Source organism: Haliotis asinina, chromosome 2 (genome assembly GCF_037392515.1).
Source record: "Haliotis asinina isolate JCU_RB_2024 chromosome 2, JCU_Hal_asi_v2, whole genome shotgun sequence".
Lineage (NCBI taxonomy): Eukaryota > Metazoa > Mollusca > Gastropoda > Lepetellida > Haliotidae > Haliotis > Haliotis asinina.
The window spans coordinates 32004083-32027559 of NC_090281.1; the positions used below are offsets into that span (position 1 = coordinate 32004083).

The following is a 23477-nucleotide window of genomic DNA, read 5'->3' on the forward strand; positions in this document are numbered from 1 at the left end:
AAATCTATCAACGTGTCTCCAGATATGTGAAGAATTATTAATGGGTTACCTATGGAATCCTAAATGGGTCATTGTCGCTTGGCCCATTGTTGCGTTGTGGGCATCACAAAAGCAAACAAACAGTGGCAAAATTAACCCAAATGCGATAGCGTGATAATGAGACATCGTGACATTTGACTCACTTATGGCATTGTCGCTTTGAATAATATTTTTCAGCCAACAAGACGGCGACAGATCGACATTACGACAACGCGACAATGTCCCATTTAGGATCCCATACTCACCAATATCACGGAAACACTATATTTTAATGGGAATCGATACCGTCTCACAAAGTCCGAACACCGGGCATCAGCGAATCACATTATCTTCTTTCACCGTCAAGTGATAACTGGCTGTCACTTTCGAGATTTGTAAACAGCTTTTAAATTTTAAAGGTGGTAATTTACATAACCCATTCAGTGTGTTGTTGGTGCTGCTACAGCGACATCCAACACACAGAATAACATCAACGTGGGGGAAAGTCTAATGTCATTAACACAGCTTTGTTCAGAGTGCCATCGGCGGTGGGGAGACTGGTTGTTAAAAGGTTCGCTAATAAGGCCGAAGACTCGGGTTTGATTCCCCATGTGTTAAGCCCATTTCGCTGATATTGCTGGAAAAGTGTAAAAGCGCGGCGTGAAACTACACCTACACATTCAGAACGTTTTTTGTTTTATTTTTTGTTCAGCTGGAACGAGGACTGGTATTATCTTTTCGCTTGGAGAACAGAGTGTGAACGTGAAACACTGAATGGGAGCGAAAATGGACAGCAAAAGAAATGAATCGCTGGCATCCCTCACCAGTTACTTCGCGGAAAACACAAGTATGCATGGAATGTCCAGGTGGAAAGGAAAACCGGGTTTTGTGAGGAGAGCATTTTGGGTTCTGGCGGTATTAACGGGAGCTGGTGAGTAAAGATTTTCTGACGTTTCGTTATTTTACGATTTTTGTCGTTATTGGTTCATTTTACTGATTCACCTTTTTTACTTTCTCACACATTTGTTGTTTGTGTGTGTGTGAGTGTGTAAGAGAGAATGAGAAAGTTTGTGCGTGTGTGTGTGTGTAAGTGTAATGTTTGCGTGTTTTCCGTGTGTGCGTGCGTGCGTGCCCGCGCTCGTGTGTACGAGAGAGATATATATGGAGGAGACAGAGAGACACAGACACACACAGACACACAGACACACAGACACACACACACACACACACACACACACACACACACACACACACACACATTGGTGAGTTGTTACAAAAGATCCCGCCACTTGTTACAAGACCATATTGATTTCATGATATTACATTTGCCAGCTGAGCGAAATCTATTATAATGGTTACAATAAAAATCATTTGTTCAAATATTTGATTTAGTATGCTCAGTGCATTTCTGCTGTTAATATTTCAAAGGTGTTGCTTTGCACAACATCTGGACGATAGGAGTCGCCTACAGCATGTGGAAGGTATCTACCGTGGTCAGCCTCGAATACAAATCAGAGCTTCGTTTCCCTGCCGTCACTTTCTGCAACCTCAACTCAGTGAAGAGGACCAGTATTGATGATCAAAATGAATTTGACGGTTTGAAAACAGCTTTACGATACCAGGTAACAACTGAATTGAAGAAAACCACCAACAATATCTCAGGTGATGTCGAAGAATTCCGGAATGTGCCGGAGATAGCCGAAATCGAAAATCCACGAACGCACAATTTTCTCAAGTTTTCTAATCCTAAAAGAAGGAGGCACAATATATTCCTTCCCACAAAGTTTACTTTTCGACTTTCAGTGTGCTATTCGCTATTTATTCATCTTTAAAACCATGCGTCTAATTTCTGCTTTTAACACTTTCAAGAAAGGGTTGCCTTATTGTTGCTTAAGTACATAAATTCAATAGCATGCTTTTATACAAGAGTTGTTAGGTGTTCTTTGGTGGTCAAGCCAGTTCAATGGATGCGCACTTGCTCCATGTCCCAGTGGGAATAACTCATGTATATTTAAAAGGCACTATACCACACCACGCATCACTAAAATACTGCTTGACAAGTATTGAATGAGCCAGCGCAGTGAACACGTTGTTTGTGACAAGAAGGCGGGGCAAGTAATCTGGAAGAATACACTGGAAGAAAACGGCGATTACGCACGTGCAATACATGCTGACCGTGGCGTGAAATCAATACCACTACTGTTTAACACGTGTCTCGTAGAGCGAATTAGTTCGGCAAAACACCATCACGACACAATTCGCAGGAGGAAATTGAATTTTTCAGTATTTAGACCACAGCCTGTTTCCCTCTTGTTCCAAATGGAATTTTCTGGAGGGCGTTCCCATATATGCAAATTGGGATGGTTTGTCAGGTCGTGGCTCATCTCATACTTGTCAAGCAGTAAATACGTGCATTTCTCTCAATAAAACTATCAGCCCTCAGGGAAGTCACCACATAATGTATTCTTTCCAAACTTACGATTACAATATTAGATTACAAAGTTCGAATGAATTAATGCAACGTTGTATCATATCGACTATTGCACCATCTACCAGATGAGCATAATTACAAGCGAAGCCCATAGAGTAGTGTCCCTTGGAGCGAACTTTACGAATATCCTACGCACAACTTGTGATTGAAACCTGTACGGCAAACGCCGACAACAACGCGTGCGGCAGTTTTCTATGTACGGATCAATTATTTACGTATATTCTGTTTATCTGTTTGGAAGGTGTTCGCCTCGATGTTTCAAATATCGATTTCCGGCAAGTCGTAAGGAATGAAAAGTCTATTATTTCGTTTATAGAAAGATAAAGTGAGTGCATACGCCCAAAATACACGTATGTACACCTGGAAAGTAATTAAGCACCAACCTATTTTCGGGATGATGAGAAACAAAACTTACTGTAACTCTCTCACTATTCCAAAGATAGTGGAACTTCAGTGACGGTGAGACATATAATCTACTGGCAAATGAAAAACAAGAAAATGATTCCAATTCGTATTGTTTTATGTGATTTGGTCACTATTGATTCTTGATGAAAACAGTCACTGAACAAGTGTGGTCGTAGCATTGTCAATGGCTGACTATTACAAGGAATTATGCACAAGGAATGTCACATGTAAACGTCTGATGTGTCTGGCGTCAGTATTGGGTGTGTCCCCCACGTGCTTGGATGACAGCTTGGATCCTCCTCGTCATGCTACTATTAAACCTTCTGATAAGATCTTCATGCAAAGCAGCTTCCAGCTGTGCAAGATTCTGGAGACTGGTTCTCTCAATCTCACACGGCGTCCAAGAAAGTCCCATTCATGTTTACCGATGGTTAACAGTTGCTCTACTATCATGAAATATGTCAGGGGGTGCCTAATTAAGTTCCAGGTATATATAAGATAGGCCAAAATATTGTCGTAAATGTGTGACAGTGTGCCTTTAAGTAGGCCTCCGTAACACGCCTGATATAGCCCGTAGGTTCTGTTCACAGAACGACAGTGTACCTGCAGAGGACGAAGATTTCCCTGACTGGGAGGATTCCTCAGTCTCCTACGACACCTATGACAGCGACTACCAGGCATTGGTTGACTTCCAGAAAGCACTGGCAGTAATGAAGACGCCTCTGCAAATCCGCATCGGCCACCAGATCAAAGATATGCTGATCGAGTGTTCATTTCAAGGAAAGGTCTGCAAACCTAGGTGAGACTGAGTGAGCAGGTAGTTGGGATTATGGGTGCGTCAGTGAGTGAGTGAGTGAGTGGTGGGCGGTACTATGAGTAGCTGAAAGCGAATAAAAGATCGAGTGCAGAGTGAGTGAGTGTGCAAGCGAGTGAGAACGCGATGGTAAGAGAATAAATGAATGAGAGTTGGAGATTGAGAGTTTGCGACAGAATGATGCGAGAAGGTGAGTGAAACTGAGGTGGACATGGATTAACATCAAATCTTCGTGACCATCGACGTTTAAAATGTTTTTGGTTTAAAATCCTTGTTTTCGCATGCCCAAAATATAACACAAAGATTACACCAAAAACCTTCCCCTGAAGGCTAATGCTATCAACATAACACTGAAAATGTTCCAAGGTGATAAAACTAGTAAAGAACATACGTGAAACCGTCATTGTCATTTGCCCTTATAATCATAAATCAAGCGAAATTGCCCCGATGATAGTAGCCGCACACTATAACAATTGTCGGCTTCTCAATATTTCTACTTCAAAATATGTCGCAATACCTCAGTATTACACTTGAAAGGTTCATACCAAGCAACATTTACTGCACTTATAACTCTTTGTTACATTTAGCGAAAAAATCCCATATTTTCTGTCAGTTGTACCTCGCAATCAGCAAGCAGAAAATGCCCCTATCTATACCGCAGGAACCAAAGGGAAATAACTCTGCTCACCTATAATATGCTTGAGCGAAAACGTTTGGAGTAATTGCCCTTGTTGCAATCACCCAATGCTACAATTGACCCCGGTCTCCCATATTATTTATTATTAAATACTTTCATATATTTTCATATGAAATCACGTTGTAGGATGAGTGACTGAGTGATTTTGGTTTTACGCCGCACTCAAGCTATGTGAGCACAGATCTACGCAACTGGGATACGATGACATGTGTCAACCGAATCAGGGAGCCTGACCACCCGATCCGGATAAGTGGCAAAAGATTTACTTGGGAACACGTTACAATCGGCCTCTGTGTATAAACAAGATAATCCCACCTCATGTTAAAATGTCCATCTCTAATTGTTCACGTGACCTTGAACAAATCAACACGTATGTCCGGGGCTCGAACGTACACACCCAATCGGGTTATAAATATTTGCGAGGGAAAATATACACTGCCCCTCCTGGAAAAAAATGCATCTACGTCAATCAGTAAACCGAATACCAGTGCTTCGGATAGACTAGAATTTCAGTCTGTTCTGATGCAATATTTACATAATGGAAAAACCTGTCATTTGTGTGTTAAAATTACAAATTACTCTGAATTTTCTAAGTATGTTTTAACTTACTCTGTTCCGCAACAAATGCATGTTAATAGTACAGTCGGAGGTAGGAACTGATGGTGTTATGCGCATTGCGCTCCTAAAATGAGGCAGGTAAAATTAGAGAGAGAGAGAGAAAGTGAGAGAGAGAGAGAAAGAGAGAGAGAGAGAGTTTCAGGTCATGCGCGGTGTGCACGCATATGGCACATACTACGCTAAATAACACAAGTGAAATATTTCTCAGGCATCGGAGCGTCACAATGTTTTATTGCCATTTTAAAAAAAATATGTTTGATTGGCTGCGTCCCGATCATCCATTTGTCCATTATAAGAGTGAGTGTCTGTAAGAACGAGTGTGACTAAATCTACAACTCATTAACACGCGCTAAACATCCCAAACTGTATTTCCGAGAGAGAAAAAAACCCCAAAAATATGTTCCTCGCTCGTCACTTTTAAGAAAAAAACGTGCCCGAGAAACATTTAATTTCTTATGCAGCCCTACTACTGTGATACCACTTTCATTCAGTGGAACATAAAGTAGGCTCCAAGAGAACTAGGGGAAATGCAGTTTTTATGAAGCAGAGTAAACTGAAAGAATCAGAGATTTAATCATTCGCTAAAAATAATTGGTTGTAGCATTATGGTCGGTATGCAAGTTTAAAGTGTCACGCGTTACGTTTTAGCCACTCGTAACCACAATGCTACAACGCGCTACGTTGATAATGTAATAGCTAAAGGGGTTTATCATTTTCACATACATTTGCAGCAATTTCACCCACTTCTACAACTACAGGCACGGCAACTGCTACACCTTCGTGCCAACAGGCGACTACGCCTTCATCAGCAAGACGGGGCCCATATACGGTAGGCTCTGTCGAACGTTATGTTTCCAATGGTCTAACTTCCCCGTCCAGATGCATGAGTGTCCTCGGCTTAGTACACAATGTGGTGTTAAAATTTGAGCCATTCCATAGTAAACTGATCGGTAATCGGAAATATCATCGAAAGGAAAAAATAGTCATGATTATCGATATGAACTCTTGAAAAAGTAGGTTTTAACATTTTTGTTTCATTTAATATAGTTGTGATCATAAATGCAACACAACGTACAAAGATACAGAAGTATATCAGAAATCATACTCTGAAAGAATTTGCTATTTGGTCAGGGCTAAAGGTCCTAAACTGGTGCGTCTGATAAACTGTCGCCTCGAATGCCTCTTTATTGGTCCAACGAACACGCTAAGGTTCCAGGAATCGACAAATATCAGAGAAATCTTGATAAACCGTTTACATATGCTCAAATGAACGATAACTGATAAAAATGTAATTACAAAAACACAAATGTTACCCTTATTCACCTATTTTTTTACCTCTCTATCTGATCCATCTCGTGCATTTGTTCAACTATGTTAACGACTACGTGTATAAGAAAGGTGGACTAAAATGGTAGATTTCGTTTCGTAAAATGGGTAAGAGGCTACTTTCCGTAAACGGTTTATGGGAACACCTTGCTTACTGTGAATAACATCCGTCTAAATATATGGACATTTATGAGCATTTTGAACACATTCTAATTTACAGAAGTCCTCAGGGAAGAAACGTTTTTACAGCTTCCAATAATTAATTTCATTCCACACAAAGATATTAATGAGTTTTCAAACAGATTGATATGTATTATAAAATCAATGATATGTTTGTTTAAAGATATAGATGAATTAAAAGATTTTTAAAAACTCTTCAACCCGAATTTGATTTATGTGGTACATTCTTGCTGCACAACAGATTTTAAAAATGAATTCCTAGAAACTCGACTAACAACAGGCGAATCCTTCTTAGTAATGTTCACGAAGAATTTCATATTCTCAAATTCTAATACACAACTTGTTAAGCTAAGTTCATATAACAGCAAATATATTTGAAGATGTGCAACGTACCCTCTCCGAACTTAAGAATGAATGGGAATAAAATTAAATACGCATGTAACTAAATATTATATGTCTTCCAATGCCTTAGAATTAGCAAAAGAACTGCAAAATTTCCAATATAACTCCTTCTAACAACCAACTCGTGTTTATTTAGAATTGGCCAGACTGACAATATTTTTTGCAGTAGTTGCAAGACTGAATGGGAAACAATGTATAATATTTTTTATAGAACTTCATAAATGAGTACACTGCTTGGTGGTTTTCTCAACAAATGTTGGTTCCAATACGAATAACACGGTGTTTTCTGTCAGTTAGGATGTTTTTGTTGTACCAAATAGTTTGTGAAGTCATATTATCAACATATGTCTCCTGTCTCCAACCTGGTCGTAAAGTCTGTCACTTTAGAGTTTACTCCGAACCTAAGGTATAATCTCACTTCTTAGGTGCTCACTGTTGTATTCAAATTATAGGACCGAGTTTTGTGAGTGTATGTCTGAGTGTGAGTTTGTGTATGTGTTGATGTCTGTTTCTGATTCTGGCTTCTCCAGGTTTGTCTCTGATGCTTTACGCCGAGGAGCAGGAGTACATATCCAGCCTTAGCAGCAGCGTCGGCTTCAAGGTCATCGTCCACAACCCCAAATACATGCCGTTTCCCGAGGACGAGGGGTTCGCCATAAGTCCTGGGTTTGCCACATCCACCAGCATCAGTAAGGTGAAGGAAACTTAGGACGCTCTGTACTCTCAACTTAAAGCATCTACAATTTTTAAATGCAATAAAGTGATCGTACTTACCTTACCATAACATAGGTTTTCGGCATACGGTTGTACAACGGTGCCGTAGACTGCATCGGGGAGAGTAGGTGTAATAAGACTTAGTGTATTTAATATGAAATTGTTTTGCTTCCAATGGAGGCAATCAAACAGTCAATAGTATTCACTCACTCACGCACTCGTGCACTGACCCTTGGCGATCCAGGGTAGACTGGGTCTTCAGCAAACCATGCTTGCCATGAAAGGCGACTATACTTGTCGAAAGAGGCGGGTGGGTGGTCAGGCTCGCTGAGTTGGTTGACACATGTCATCGGGTTCCCAACTGCGACGATCGATGCTCACGCTGTTGATCGCTGTATGGTTTGGTTCAGACTCGATTATTTACAGGCATACACCATCATATACCTGGAATATTACTGAAAGCGGCGTAAAACTAAATTCACTCACTCACTCGCGCACTCGCACACTTACTTGTGTTCTAGGTACAGTGTGTAAAGCCCATTTCCTGTATCCCTCCGTGATATAAAAAATATTGAGATAAAATATTGCTAAAGGTGGTGTAAATCTAAGAACTCATTCACTAGTGTTATCAGCCCAGCAAGTATGTCATTGCAATCTTAGGACATGCGTGCATATGTTCATGTTAAGCCTTCGCTTCACGGGAAATGAAGGAACATGAAAGTTTCTTTGAGTGACAGATAAGGACCAACTTTTTGTATGAACAACTTCTTTTATTCAGGTGAAGCGGCGTTTAATTGACAACGATACAAGAATCTGTATCGAAACATTGCATCACCTGAATAAGTTTGTCCTTATCTGAGCATGAAATTATCAGTGGACCCGTGGATCTACCTACCTGTTCATTGAACCTCACTCACTCACTCACTCACTCACTCACTCACTCACTCACTCACTCACTCACTCACTCACTCACTCACTCACTCACTCACTCACTCACTCACTCACTCACTCACTCACTCACTCACTCACTCACTCACTCACTCACTCAAGGAGGTAACCCTGATCACATACAAGTATACTATGTTATGTCCCACTTGTCTAACCAGTTGGGTGTTGTCAGGTTACGGTGGAGCGAGTCTCAGCACCTTACGGCAAGTGCAAAGCCTACGGACCAGGGGTAGAAGAACCACCCAATATATTCACCACGCAGGTCCCTAACATTACCTACAGTGATCAGGTAGGTGTCGTTGACGCTAGACTACAGGACATTTAACAAACATATCTTTGAGTGAAGTAATGCTTGTTTGTTGTTAAAATATCCCTGGTTCAGATGTGAGTGGAAGCGGTACCAGGATTCGCTGATCTCCGATCGATCTGATTATGCACTTGGTTTGTATCGGTAGTATTCAGTGATTAGATCTGAAGAATAAACTGTTTGAATTATTTTTAATTGTAAAATATCAGAATGTCAGTAGGACTACACGGACGATATCGTTACCGTGGTGATGCCTGTTGTTTCTTACGTAGACGTGCAAGAAGACGTGCTTGCAGAAGATGCTTGTGTCGCGGTGCGGCTGCTGTGACAATATGTACCCCTGCAACCGCGACGCCCTCACCATCCTAAACTCCAGCATCGACCACGACGTCGGATTTTGTATCCTTCACGAGGAAACAAACGGTAAATTTGAAACAAATGCGCTTGTACATACATAAAGTGTTAGTGTTTTATGTCGCACTGAAATCGTTAGTTAATCATTACTGATTGGTTGCTTCCACCAGTACCCGAATAGGGATTAAAACTAGAGTGTTAGGTGTGACCACCGTATATTTAAAAGCTCGGCTATCCAAACGTTTCTGGTCAGTGAAAATCACTCGGGGTGCCCTCCCGAAAAGCAGACCCGTTAAAACAACACTTGTTATGATTGGTTGCATCCGTGATTAGTAAGCTGTAACCCTGATTAGGAAAAATGGTATCACCCATGTAACGAGTTTTGACAATATAGCGTGTGATTCTTTATTTCATCAATATTGTTTAAATGTTGTAAAATTCATCCAGGTGATCTGATAAGAAACATGGCATACACATTCTAAAATTGAATTCTGTATAATGTGATGACTGTGACCAGTAGTGGGTTTCTTATATTGGAAACCTTTCCTCGGAACATAATGAGTGAGTGAGTTTAGTTTTACGCCGCAATCAGCAATATTCCAGCTATATGGCGGCGGTCTGTAAATAATCGAGTCTGGACCAGACACTCCAGTGATCAACAACATGAGCATCGATCTGTTCAATTGGGAACCTAGGATATGTGTCAGCGAGTCTGACCATCCGATCCCGTTAGTCGCCTCTTACGACAGGCATAGTCGCCTTTTATGGCAAGCATGGGTTGCTGAAGGCCTATTCTACCTCGGACCTTCACGGGTCCTTCTGAACATAGATATGAAAATTATACTGATTGTGTAAATGATTCCAACAGAATACAGTGGAAGCTGTCTAAACGCGCACTCATCGGGGCTGAAGAAATAATCCAGTTTAGACAACGTGCCGGATTGCAGAGCTGATGATAAATGTTCAAGCCACAGACGGGACTGAGATTTTATGCTGGTGTTGACACCTTGTCGGATCGGACAGATGTCGGTTTTGACAGCTTCCACTGCACTGATAGAAAATTAAGGAGATATGATTGCACCAAACCTTGCTTTATTGTTTTTACAAATGTAAAGTTCATTTCCCAAGCTTGTGGTATTAGTCGACTAACGGGATCGGGTGTCATGCTTGACTTGGCTGACACGTCATCGTATACCAGTTGAGTACATTGATGTTTATGCTGTTGATCACTGGATTGTCTGGTCCAGACTCAATTATTTTCAGATTGCCGTCACATAGCCGTGATATTGCTGCGTGCGTCGTATAACTAAACTCAATCCTAACTTCTTTTCCATCTGTAAGCTTCAACACTCTTGAATAGCAGCGCATTAAATATGTTACTTTCAAAGAGCATTATGAATTTATCAAAGTTTCATGCGTTGTGCGCTTAAAGATAGCCCTGTTATGCTAAAAGGCAACTTCATTTTGTTTTGTTTTGAGTTTTTGTTTGTTTGTTTTTTCTTTGTTGTTGTTGTTGTTCTACGCCGCCCTCAGCAATATTCCGACCCGTGATTATCCAGGTTAGATTTGGATCTCAGCAACCCATACTTGTCGTAAGAGACGACTTACGTGGTCGAGATCTTCACGGAAAACAGTCTTCTTCAGTAACACGAGTCATCCATTTATGGAGTGAAAGAGTTAGTGAGTGAGTGGGATTTTACGCCGTCGACAGCAGTGCTTCAGCAATATGACGATGGAAGACACAACAAATGGTCTTCACGCATTGTACCCATGTGAGGAATAGAACCCGACCTTCAGTTTTACTAGCGAATTCTTTAACCACGACACTAAAGCATAGCCTCTTCATGTAGATGTAGAGTATAAGAAAGGCCTTCGAATCTCTAATGGTATTTTCATACACTTCCTACACATACATGCTAATTGTGAAGGAAAACCAGGTTGTATTGATAGTTATATTATTGCAATGAATGCGGCGTGTGGGTGTAGGTACTGACAACGATATCAAGCAAGTGTTACTGCCAACACCTAAACGTTGCACTCATTAAAATTAAAACTGTAGACTATCCATAGAACTTGGTTTTCCTTTTTTCACATTTTTACAACTAAAATGTCTCAAAGACGTTGCTGAATAAGGTGGCTGTGTTCCAACAGAATGTGAAAACGTGGTGTGGAAGAAGATAGAAAATAACGAGATGTTTTGTCCAGATAGCTGTGACCCAAACTGCAAGTGAGTTGTCATCAACCGCTGCTGTTGCTTCAGACCTGTACTATCTGCGGTTTGCAGTCTGCTTCCATCCTCTACTGTGTACTGTCTGCTCCCATCCTGTACGGTATACTGTCTACTTCCATCCTCTACTGTGTCCCGTCTGCTTTTATCCTCTATTGTGCACTGTCGGTTTCCATCCTCTGCTGTGCACTGTCTGCTTTCATCATGTACCGTTTACTGCCTGCTGCCTCCGTTACCTTGTAATATCTGCTTCCACCTTCTACCGTGTACTGTCCGCTTTCAACCTTCATTGGTTGTGTCTGCTTCCGTTCTCTACTGAGCATTGAGTTTCCATCCACTAGTGTGTACTGTCCTGTATGCTTTCTACTTTCTACAATGTACTACCCACTTTCTGGTATCTGGTATGTACTGTCTACTTTCTGCTAACTACTATCTACTGTCTACATTCTGCTGTGCACCATGTAATGTCTTTGTTTCGGTATCTATCTATCTCTCAGCCGTCTACTTTCTGCGATCTACTATTTATGTTCTGCTGTCTACTATTTACTTTCTGCTATCTACTGTACGTTGTCAGATGAATTCTATGCACAATTCTAGTATGTGCTCAGTGATACTAAATGATATTAGATATAATCAACAATGTTGTTTTGCTCTCTGTGCTGTAACATGATATTACATACGTTGAACAATCTGTTAGTATTCCAATGTGGTGAGCATATCAAAATGTCTTTTAATGTGCTCTGCGATGTCACAGTTTGTTTAATGTTTTTATGAGATCTGAATGTGGTGTGTGGTAGCATGTGGTCCTGTGCACAAAGCTCAGGTCACGAATCAGTTGTTGTTAAGCATCGAGCTTGGACAGTCCTTGGAAGGGTTACCGTGTTTTTATCAGCTTGACTCCTGAGAGTTTCTCGGACTTCCGTCCTGCTCCACAACAAAGCACATAACACATGTGGTCTCACCTGAGGCAAGTGATTTTGTTCAACACTGCCTCTGTTCACCCAGCAGAAAATGGGTACCCGATGGAATAAGTCATTTAACCACCAACTTTCTAGCGCCAAACAGGCAGCTTGAGTTAATCGGGGTAATAATAATCACATTTTTGGGCGCTTAGAGCATGTGTTGTGCGTGGAGTAATGCGCATGAAAAATGGACTACTATTATATGTCTTTGGAAGAGTGTTAGCATATCACACAATTATTGCTGGATTCAGGGAAGAGTCTCATCAGCTAGAGATGTCCGCTGCCATGTGGCCAGCTAGTTCTCATCTACCTAGTCTTGTTGATGGCTTCATCAATCGATTCACGAAAAAGAAGAAGACACCGCCCATCAACATGAATGCCTCTGCAGATGAAAAAGATACCTTTTTCAGGTAGGTAATGCTTGTCAAATCCAATATCTTTGTAACTTTAAATGGAAAAAAATGAATCAGTTAAATAGCATTTTAAGCAGCATCATCATTCTCTGAAAACAGATATATGAATGTATCGATGTTAGTATTTTTAATTACAAACTGGCGAAAGGGATCAAGAAATTGCGTCTATTTAATTAAGTCATGCGCTTTGAGCATGCACCTTGTGGGTGGATACAGCTCTTTACAAGTACTCATTACTGTGCTATCATTACTAATGTAAATATTGCAAAAAACTTATTCTTCTCTGACATGTCATTACTTGAAATAAATCGTTTTAGGTTTTACCACATATTTTGATAAAATAGCTTTGCGCAGTTCAGTGGCCCTCAATAATAGTCACAAGTGCTTTTCCAAGGTTCATAGTAAAGCATACTTGCCGTAATTTTAAAGGCATTACTGGCAAACAAGGACAAATTGAGCACAGACCTCAGCAATTAACCCATATTAGCATGGATGAGTGCCGTCCTCTGGCACTTACAAATTGTGAGCCTCAAGATCCACGTGAGAGTCTTATGAGCGTGGCATGTGCAGCTACACGCGAATTCAATTTCGTAGTCATGTACTGCACGTGCACTAGCCTCCATCTGTTCTATCTTTAAAAAAAACAAATGGGTTTGCTCATTGCCGTGCACAGCCTACCTCTTGTAAATGTATTCTCTGTGCCGGTCCAACTTATCCTTGTTTGCAAATAATATTATCTCCTACATATACTACTAGTAGTGGTGTCACGTTGTAGCATTGTTATGCATAATTTTGATTGGTGCATAGGTCACTTACTTCTTAAGGTCTCCAAGCCCTTCCTTATGTGTCGATGGTGTCCTTCAAAGTGGGCTAAATACCTTGATCACTGTATAATATGCAGTATGCTTGTTTTAATGTAGGAGAAACATGGCGCGATTAAACGTGTTCTACAAAGAATTAAAATATCAGAAGATACAGACGAAGCCAGCGTATGACGTAAGTAGTGATTGAGGGAGTGACTTAGTATAATATGAAGGATTTGTGAGTGACGTATGAATCATCGTCACTATCGGCAATATTTCAGCCCTATTGTGAAGCCCAAGTTTAATTGCTATACACAGTAACTGATGGTAAATTATAAAGAAAAACTACTTCAGCTACCTGCATGGTCCCTAGCAGGATTTATGGCGACTGTACTGATAGTTAGCCATGATAAAACAACAAATATTCTATGATTTAAAAAGTGAATAGACTTTGAAAGTTTTGGGACTTACGTACCCCCTCAGGAGGACTAAAGGATTTATAGCTCTACGTAGAATTGTAGAATCCTACATATTTCTGGTACATCAAAATAAAGATTTGGGTGTAGATGGTAACGACATGACCCCGGAAAAACATAACACACACTATACACTACATTACGCACGGCATTCACGAGCGTCTTTTCAAAAGTGCTAAGAAATTGATACAAATTGTTTTGTGTTTTATTTTTCTAGTTCTTGTCTGTGAACAAACTGGTCTTGCTATGTTTCAGCCTTAGTTTCACTTTTTATCTTGGGAATATCCTAGAAATCAGTGCCCGTCTAAAACTAAATTAAGCAATCCAAATGTTTGAATGTTGATTATGGTAGTCACCCAATACTATACTGGACATATTTTATGTGATATTATTTGAGGGCACACCATTAGATGAGAGATATTAAATGACACATCGTTTTTCATTTTCTGCACTTTTTATAGAAATATTATATTCTCCAGGTGTGACGACTAATATCTCTTTAACCACATATGTGACATTTTGGACACTGCTTTGCTAATGATTCCTTCAAAATAAAATGGAAGCTTTCTAAACATTGGAAATCGAGAGTATGCTGACTACTTTTTGTCCATCGTACAAAGTGACATACCTGTGAAGATCCGGGTTGGAATTGGTTTTCAACAACCAACCCATGCCTGTCGGAAAAGGCGCATAAAGGTGGTCAGACGGTCAAAACTGTTTCTGTGCATGTCATCGGATCCAAATTAGTGCTCTCGAAAACAATCACTAGACCAGACTCGACTCTCGAAAACAATCACTAGACCAGGCTCGACTCTCGAAAACAATCACTGGCCCAGACTCGACTCTCGAAAACAATCACTGGCCCAGACTCGACTCTCGAAAACAATCACTAGACCAGACTCGACTCTCGAAAACAATCACTGGCCCAGACTCGACTATTTGCAAATCGCGGTCACAAAGCAGAAATATTGCTGCAGGCGACTTTAAACCACCAAACAATTAAACATAACATCTTAGCAAGAAATCTCGGCGATCCATTCCCTTCATAAATGCACACATGTGCCTTTGTATTAAACAAACGTAACTTTAACACATCAGATTACGACAGATCGATGTTTGTGTGTATACATGTTGCCTGCGTCTTTACCACGAAGCACGATAACGTGAATATAGATCCTTACAACTTCAAGACAATGTGTCTCACTTTGACATATATATGTATATACCATTAAAAAAAGTAGGGGATATTGCATATTGCGCGTTTTCATTAGCCAATGCCATTGCATATGAGAAAAAGTAACGATATCCATGTATATGAAACATTTACAAAGGAACAGAATAAATATTTATTGTTACATTTTCCCTTAACTTCTCTTCATCATTTCTTTCCTCCTTGTCCTTCATTTCCCTGTTGTCAATCTTGGAGATTTAGTAACCCCTACATTTATGAATGGTATATGAAATCTGAAGAGATGAACCCATATGACACTGTCTGCCTTTATTGCAGTGGAAGAGTCTATTGTCCGATGTTGGCGGTCAAGCTGGATTGTGGCTTGGCTTCTCTTTACTCACTCTGGCCGAGATTCTTGAACTCATCGTGGACGTAGTCATTCATCTCTGTACAAAACCATTCCGATCAAACAAAGGACATGTGAACCCAGTCGAGAAAAGGGACGAGATTCACTTTTAGGAATCCCTGGGGAATTGTGACTAGTGTTCGGACGAAGAAGCATTTAACCCAGTATTTATGGTGCGTAGCCTAGTGGATGAAGTGTTTGTTCGTCACGCCGAAGACCCGAGTTCGTTTCCACACATGGGTGCAGTGTGTGAAGTCTGTTTCTGTGGTCACCCATCGTGTTATTATTGCTGGGTAGTTTGCTAAAGGCGGTGAAAAAAGCTAAACTCACTCGCCCATTTAAAAGTCATCCCGCGGATATACACATCTGCATTGCGTAGATCGCCACCTAACCACATCGGAACACATTCTGGTATTTAGCAGTGATGTTCTCTCGATCGTAATGACTTTTGCTTACTTGGATCTTATTATAAGATGTTGGATATTTTTGTACACACGTACGTGACACAAGCACTCATAACATACCATAAAAAGTACGGGATATTCCATTCTGCGAGCATACCGTTAGCGAAATCAAATGGATATGAGGAAAAGAATTGATTATCAATACAGAGGAAACATTTCCAAAGGAATGGAATATATTGTCACATTCTCCCTTTATTCCTCTTCATCATCCGTTTCCTCCTTGGCTTCATCATTTGCATTTTATCAATCTTCTAAATCCATTATCACCTACGTTTTAACACTGAATACTAGTACGACGATTCCATGCTGAGTACCGCACAAAGAAGGCGGAGCTTCCAACCCCTAGCACACTTAGATCACCAAGAGCTGCAGTCCATCGTACTCAAGATCCACCTTTCTCGCGCAACATAAACATTATGGCTGATAAAGAATTTACAAACGCAAACAGTGTGTTCGAATCTCGTTGTAAAGCCTACTTTACAGATGGAGGGAGATCTCTCCAGCACAAACCTTGCATTGAGAGAGGAGACATGGACAAACTGTCAGGATATTTTGGGGATTTAGAGAGTACTGACCCAACCAGGCTTCAAAAAATGGTTTGGTTCAATCTATGTTTCTTTCTGGGAGGGCGGGGACGTGAGGGTTGGAGAAGGTTTTCTAAATCGACACATCAACTGAAGCGCGACGATAACGACAAATCGGGTATTCTAGAATGCGGAAGTCAGCATTGTTGAGACACCGGGTCCGAGAATCTCTGTTGTAGACTGTCCCTGATGTACAAGTCAAAACATTGATGACGGAGAAGTCTTGTTGACTGGGTTCCGTCCTACTGCGATAACCACTTCAGAATTTTTAGACTAATTCATTTACCTGGATACATAAAAATGTGGAAATCTCAAAACGAGGCTCTGTCGCTAGAAAGGTTTGGCGATCTGGCACGGATATTATATTGTATATTATATTGTGCGTTGCAGAACTACGTCGAATAAGCGCAAAAAATGCGTAACTGGTGTAACCAGCAAGAAGAATGCATTTGTGAATCATTTTACGACCTCATCAAACGGGCAGGGTTTTTTTTTATTTCCTAGTTAAGGTATGATGTCTAAACCTCGACATAAAATGTAGAAATACGGTCTTGTTAAAGTTTAAAATGTATATATATTTGTAAATACATTTTTTTATGAAACAAGGAACAGTATGAATGTGTACGTGAGTGAATGTGGCTTTATGCCGTGTTTCACAATATCATACATTAAACTATGATAAAACTACACAGTAGCCACTTAAATGCGCTTAGAACACCCCCTCTCTGCCTTTGTTAGCTTTGAAGTTTTGGTGCAGTATGATTTGATTCTATACACAGCTGTATGTGTGGACTGAGCATAGGTTTGACTCCGTAGTGATATCTCTGGCTATGAAAGATTTAGAAATATATTTCTGAGCGGAGGAATGAGTGTGATGGTGGAATGTTATTTTTCATATTCCAAGAGCACCACCTTTAATTTGTTGGCTATTTCATCGGCAGTCTCTAAATCGCTTGGTTGCTTATAGGGATGGATATCGCCCTGATTTCCTTATTTTGATATATTGCAATAATTTACAGAGATATTGCAGTATACTGCGACTAGAGGACTAGAGGATTTCTGCCCGAGTGCATACATCATACATTTATAATAGCTGTCTGTGTGTGACATCATCTTCTTGGTTGCTGTTTCACCAGTATACTTAAAGGTCACATGCAACCAAAAAATCAAACACAATTAAAACACATTTATCACTTATTCAAGACATATAATATACATTGCTGCTTTTAAAAAACAAATAAACAAAAGTATAAGCGTACAATCGCGATTCAAAAGTGCAATATTTTGTACTTGGGCTTACTTTCCCCGAAACGAAGCCCTCGGGAGACCGAACGCAGTCATAGCGGGTGGATATGCACTCAAGTGTAACGACGGCTTCCGATTGGCTGTTTCATTTGCTGCTATGCTGTGGGTTCATTGTGTGTACAGAAAGATGATCTGTTTGATGGGCATTTTAGAAATATAGCCAGTCACAAGAAAGTAAGATTCTTTATGGATAACAACTTCTTTTTGTGTACTTGATGCGTCGTTTCAGTATGGATCCATATACTGTTGTCAAACAAAATCATATACACTAAAAGAAGTCGTTATCCATGAAGAATGTATATAGAGATGTTGGGTTTGGAAAATACATATTCTCTGCGTGGCTGGAATCTGTCATTCATCCAAGTACAAAGCAGGACTTGAAACTGACAAGAGTTTGCACCAGTTTCCGTCAGATCCAGTCATCCGAAAAAAATGAATGTAGTTTGTTGGCAACCCACAGACATAAAAACATGTCATGTGTATCACACGTGCCTAATTACATAATGTGGCAGACACGGGACTCGGGTGCACGAGTCATAAATCAACTTATTTTCTTTATGTCGTATAGTCTGATAGGTGTTCAAATTGTGGTCAACGTGGTCAATGATTGAAGCTGTGTACTGCACGTTGTCTTTAGCAGACAGGCAGACAGAGATATAGGTGTGAGCTGAGCTTTCACTGTGACAGAGACTGCTTACCACAATCAACAAGTTTTGTTACGTAACGAGTAGATTATTTACTTGTTTGTGTACACAACCAAGATTATACTACTACTCACGACCTCAGACGCTGGGCATGCAGACTGTTTCAAACTCCGCGAACCTATTCACTGCGCATGCGTTATGGACGCTGCGCAGCACATCTGTTGAAATCAGTTTTTCCCCCAGGGGGGAATTTAGTGAAACGTTTGAACTCCGATTTTTTTCATCGCGTTTTTTTTCAACTTTATAGGTTGAAAACGTCGTTATTCACACAACATGAAGCTGGCATCCATAAATCTTGCTTCTCTTAAATTTTGGTCCATTTGAGGCCGCTCAATATCTGCAACATGTCACATATGTCACCACTCCCACCCGCAACTGGTAGAATACTTGGCACTTTGGGGGGCCTCTTGTAAAGACACTTTCACTTGTAAAATGTTACATAAAACAAACAGATATAAATGTATACTTGGTATTTTACAGCACATACTGTTGCGATGGAAATCAAGAGCAGATAATGCAAAGGGAGCTAACTCTGGATGACCCAATAATTTGCAGAATCTGATCCATATCGCGATAATTGTATCGGTATATACCGGTTTACCGATAATATTACACAGCCCTAGTGGCTGGTATTAAATTCATGACCAGTATCAGTGATAATTGATATTTGTACACTCACAAGGTATTCTCAGGCTCGATACAGGTACATTTGAGATGGGTATGAACCCAACGTGCGGCAATGCATGCTGTGGACGAATCAGTTTTTAGACCCTCCACCGTCTCGAAATGCTCTTGCTATTTTCCGTTGTCAGTGGGTTGTCAGAACGCCGACCTTTCGACCAAACTTTAAGGACGAGTGGAAAATACAGGTCGGTGTCTTGAGACCAGTTTCATTTTGTCAATTAATGTAGGATTACGAGGACACCTTGTCGACAATATCTTTTATCCCAGATCGCACATAAATGTCTTTTTCTGATTGGCTAAGCTCTCTTCCATTATTTTCAATGTACCTCACTTACAACTCAGTACTTCGTTATCTCGAATAACATCGCATCATGCGTGATGCACGGAAATTACCGATGATTTGCGAATGCAAATATATGGTTTGTTTATGTTAATGTTAATGTTTATGTTAAACATATATCGAGGCTACCATCAGCCCGTGCCCCCCTCAAGAGCAGATGGTCCCATAGATGTTGCGTTATGTGAGCCTTGCTGTATGGACCTGGTCCATGACGTTGTCTTGAAACACCGTTCCCCGTGGTTGCTTGTGTATGGACGGGGGCACAGCTGGTTGTAGCACCTGCTCTCTGTACTTCACTGGGTTTAAGTTCTTCCGGACAAGTACCAGTCTTCTTTTCCTCACAAATACCACGCATACTATAATGCCTCCTCCACCACAAGGCTGGACCTGTTGAATCCACGCCTAAGCTAGCCGTTCACCTCTATAGTGATAAACCCGTTTCTTGTCATCATTCCTGAAACAACTTAAAACAACACACGTCGGTAAGCAGCCCTTGGCTCCACCACCTTATCTTGCCCTTTTCAATCTCCGAAAGGACGGCGAGCACTAGTTCCGACAGCACGCAGTCGATGTAGTACTGTGCGTGTGCTAATGTTCTGTCCCAGTGCTGTTGCAGCGATTGCCGTCGCCGTAACGAATCTCTTTCGTAGGTGGATGAACCGTATCTGCCGGTCTTCCCGTGTTCTTGTGGCTGGTGGTCTTCCCGTGTTCTTGTGGCTGGTGGTCTTCCCGGTGTGGGCCTGTCCTCAGTCCTTCATGTCTGCCGGCATATTCACAGAAGCTTAGATACCGTCGGTGGCGTTCACCCGAACCTTATGGCAATTCCGACTTGTGTAGCCCCCATTTTGGCCATACCGATAGCTCTCTGTCTCTCTCTCTCTCTCTTTCTTTCTTCACGTGTTAATCTCAGCTTGTCGACGTCTTTGGTCTGTTTATGCCAATTGTGATATCATGAATTATCTTAGCTCACACATAAATTTCGTTTGTTGATTTGCTGAGCGCCCGTCGATTATTTTCAATGTATCCTGCTTACAAGCGAGTAACATTTCAATGTACCCAACGAGGAATGACGAACTCATTTGGCGCTTCATGGTCGTTGTTCTCTATCTCGTACAACATTCGTGACTCACTCGTGTTATTCCGGGACAACCCGAATACCGACTCGTGTCCCTCTAGAAGGATTTCATATTGGCATAGGAACATCAGAATTACTTCAAACAGGAATGATAACTTTGTGTCACTCAGATGGTAACTTATATCACCGAAGTACTCATACATTGTATTTGGTGTTTATGTTTTTGGTTATTTATTGTTAAGAATTAAACTATTCGATACAACCAAAAGAAGGAGAAAAACTTTTTTATGTAAAAGACATATTCCGACGTATGTATTATATATATATATATATATATATATATATATATATATATATATATATATATATATATATATATATATATATATATATATATATATATATATCCATTACTTCTTTGCTTCATTTATTCATTCTGTGCCTCACTCATTATTGACTAATTAATTGCTTTTTTCACTTAATTATACAATTGCATACACACTGCGTATGATATTCTGTAGTTCATTGTTTCATACATATCTTCCTTATAACTGGATTATTTCATATAATACTACTGAATTTATATAGCGCCTGCTTCCAAAGAAAGTATTTGCTCAACGCTGAAAGGTGAGAGTAAGACAACCCTATGAGAGGGATAATGTGAATAGATGGGGTTTTAGGGCTTTTTTGAAAGAGTCTTTACAGTTGATTTCTCTGATGGTGATAGGAAGGCTGTTCCAGAGTAGCGGGGCTGCAACTATGAAGGCTCTGTCACCCATTGTGGTTTTGGTGGATGGCTGGGAGAGAAGAAGGGAGTTGCTGGAGCGGAGTGCTCTGCTGGGAGCATGGAGAGTTACAAGGTTCTTCAGATACTTGGGAAAGTCATCATCGTAGATACAGCTGTGAGCGAAGAGGAGAAGCTTGAAGCTGATTCTGAAGCATATTGGGAGCCAGTGAAGTCGCTCAAGGATGGGAGTGGTGCTGTCATTGAATTCTTTGCAGCTTGGATAGTAAATGACCAGGAATGTTAAAGTAAACATAGTTGCAGTAGTCAAGTTTGGAGATTACAAGATTTGTCATGAGTAACTGAGCGGTGTTATATGCGGTGTAAGGTGAATGCTACGACCCATCCCACTCCACCACTCACAAACACAACGTATTCTGTTTCAGCTAGGACATTCTAATTCAAACACAATCATTGAACACAGTTTAAAGGGATGCGCGCTCGCACACAAACAACAAACACACAGAGGGAGGTGCACATAGACACACAGAAGCAATACACACTACATTATTGCCAGTTTCTTGTGGATTCAATTCCAAATATGCCGAAGTCTCATTACGTTAGATGTACTTAGCGTGTGTTTGTTGTGTGTGCGCGCGCATCCCTCTACACTGTGATATTATAAGATGCAGGGATTCCTGCACGACATTCATGCGTCTTTAGTTTCCAGTATTATTGCTTCACCTCCTGTTCCGATTCTCCCCTCAGAGCTCATGATGGCAAACCTTCGCTAGTTTACCTTGTATGATGGGTTTCCTTCGTCCAAATATATTAAACTCTGAGTTAACCTTTCGTCTTCTCCATCGTCTCCTTGTCCTCATCAGCAAATTCTTCAGCATCTTGGATAATTTTCTCCACATGTCATGTGAAGGCTCTCCACGTCGACCTACTTAAAGACAGTGATCTTCTTGTTTCCAGTTCCTATGTCTTCCGCTGTTACGGACACAATTCCATTCACGTCTATTTCAGTGGTAACACTGATCCCAGGAACCGCTCTAATCGTGGGCGGGATACCTGTAAGGTCAAATTGTCCCAGGAAAATGTTGTTCTTCGTCATGGCCCTCTCACCTTCAGAGACAGGAATTGTCATTTCATCTTGGTCATGTTCCTTTGCTGTGAACAGTTCCTTTCGCCTGGTGGGTATGAATGTGTTGCTCGAGATGACCTCTGATATGACACTGCCAATAGTCTCAATGCAGAGGCACAATGGGCTGAAGTTACTATGATGTGATCAGCCATGACCCCTCCTTGAACAGCGACTCCGTAAGCTACAAATTCTTCAAGGTTGATGCCTGTTTGGTTTAGTGGAATCAGAGAGTAAGCTTCTCTCTTGTAATGTCACACCTAAGACATCACACCCATAACTGACCTACACGTGAAAGAATTGATCAACCTGCAGGTACATGCACAACTGATGTCTACCATTGTCATACCGGGTATATCTGTTACGGTCAGATTGTAAAATCAGGCTTTTCATTAAGTGTCTGCAATTTTCATGAAATGACTAAAATGGGTCATTTCGCGTCATTCTGTGTTTATTCAGCAGGGGTAGTATTTAGTTATGGAATAATTTAGACACCCACTGATGGTATAGCAGAATACAATCCGTAGTCAGACGTACATAACCACGACATTATGTAATATTCTATCGAGTTGTCAAGTGTACTTGATAACATTTCCGGGAAGAAAAAAAACCTATATACGGCAAGGATAGATTTAGCCGAGACGTTTTCCTAGATGTCTCCGCTGGTGGCCACCACCTCAAACACTCCACTGTCGATGGTGATGATTTACAAGTCAAACGC

The 23477-nt window shown here is 40.7% G+C and overlaps 1 protein-coding gene across 1 annotated transcript; it reads left to right on the forward strand.

Annotated features, from left to right (window-relative positions):
- Positions 1 to 804: 804 nt before the first annotated feature.
- Positions 805 to 15845, forward strand: LOC137272478 (amiloride-sensitive sodium channel subunit gamma-like). The gene is made up of 12 exons (XM_067804859.1): positions 805 to 949; positions 1447 to 1640; positions 3505 to 3713; positions 5775 to 5872; positions 7482 to 7645; positions 8786 to 8902; positions 9193 to 9343; positions 9982 to 9984; positions 11426 to 11501; positions 12715 to 12873; positions 13797 to 13872; positions 15663 to 15845. Exons 1-12 carry the CDS (start codon positions 805 to 807, stop codon positions 15843 to 15845), a joined length of 1575 nt encoding a protein of 524 aa, XP_067660960.1.
- The last annotated feature ends 7632 nt before the right edge of the window (positions 15846 to 23477 follow it).

Bases quoted from the DNA above. Each gene is read 5' to 3' on its own strand.
- LOC137272478 (XM_067804859.1), top strand. From the start codon at position 805: ATGGACAGCAAAAGAAATGAATCGCTGGCATCCCTCACCAGTTACTTC. The intron at 5,873-7,481 runs GTAGGCTCTGTC...TGGCTTCTCCAG, and splicing joins CAAGACGGGGCCCATATACG to GTTTGTCTCTGATGCTTTAC. The intron at 7,646-8,785 runs GTGAAGGAAACT...GGGTGTTGTCAG, and splicing joins CATCCACCAGCATCAGTAAG to GTTACGGTGGAGCGAGTCTC.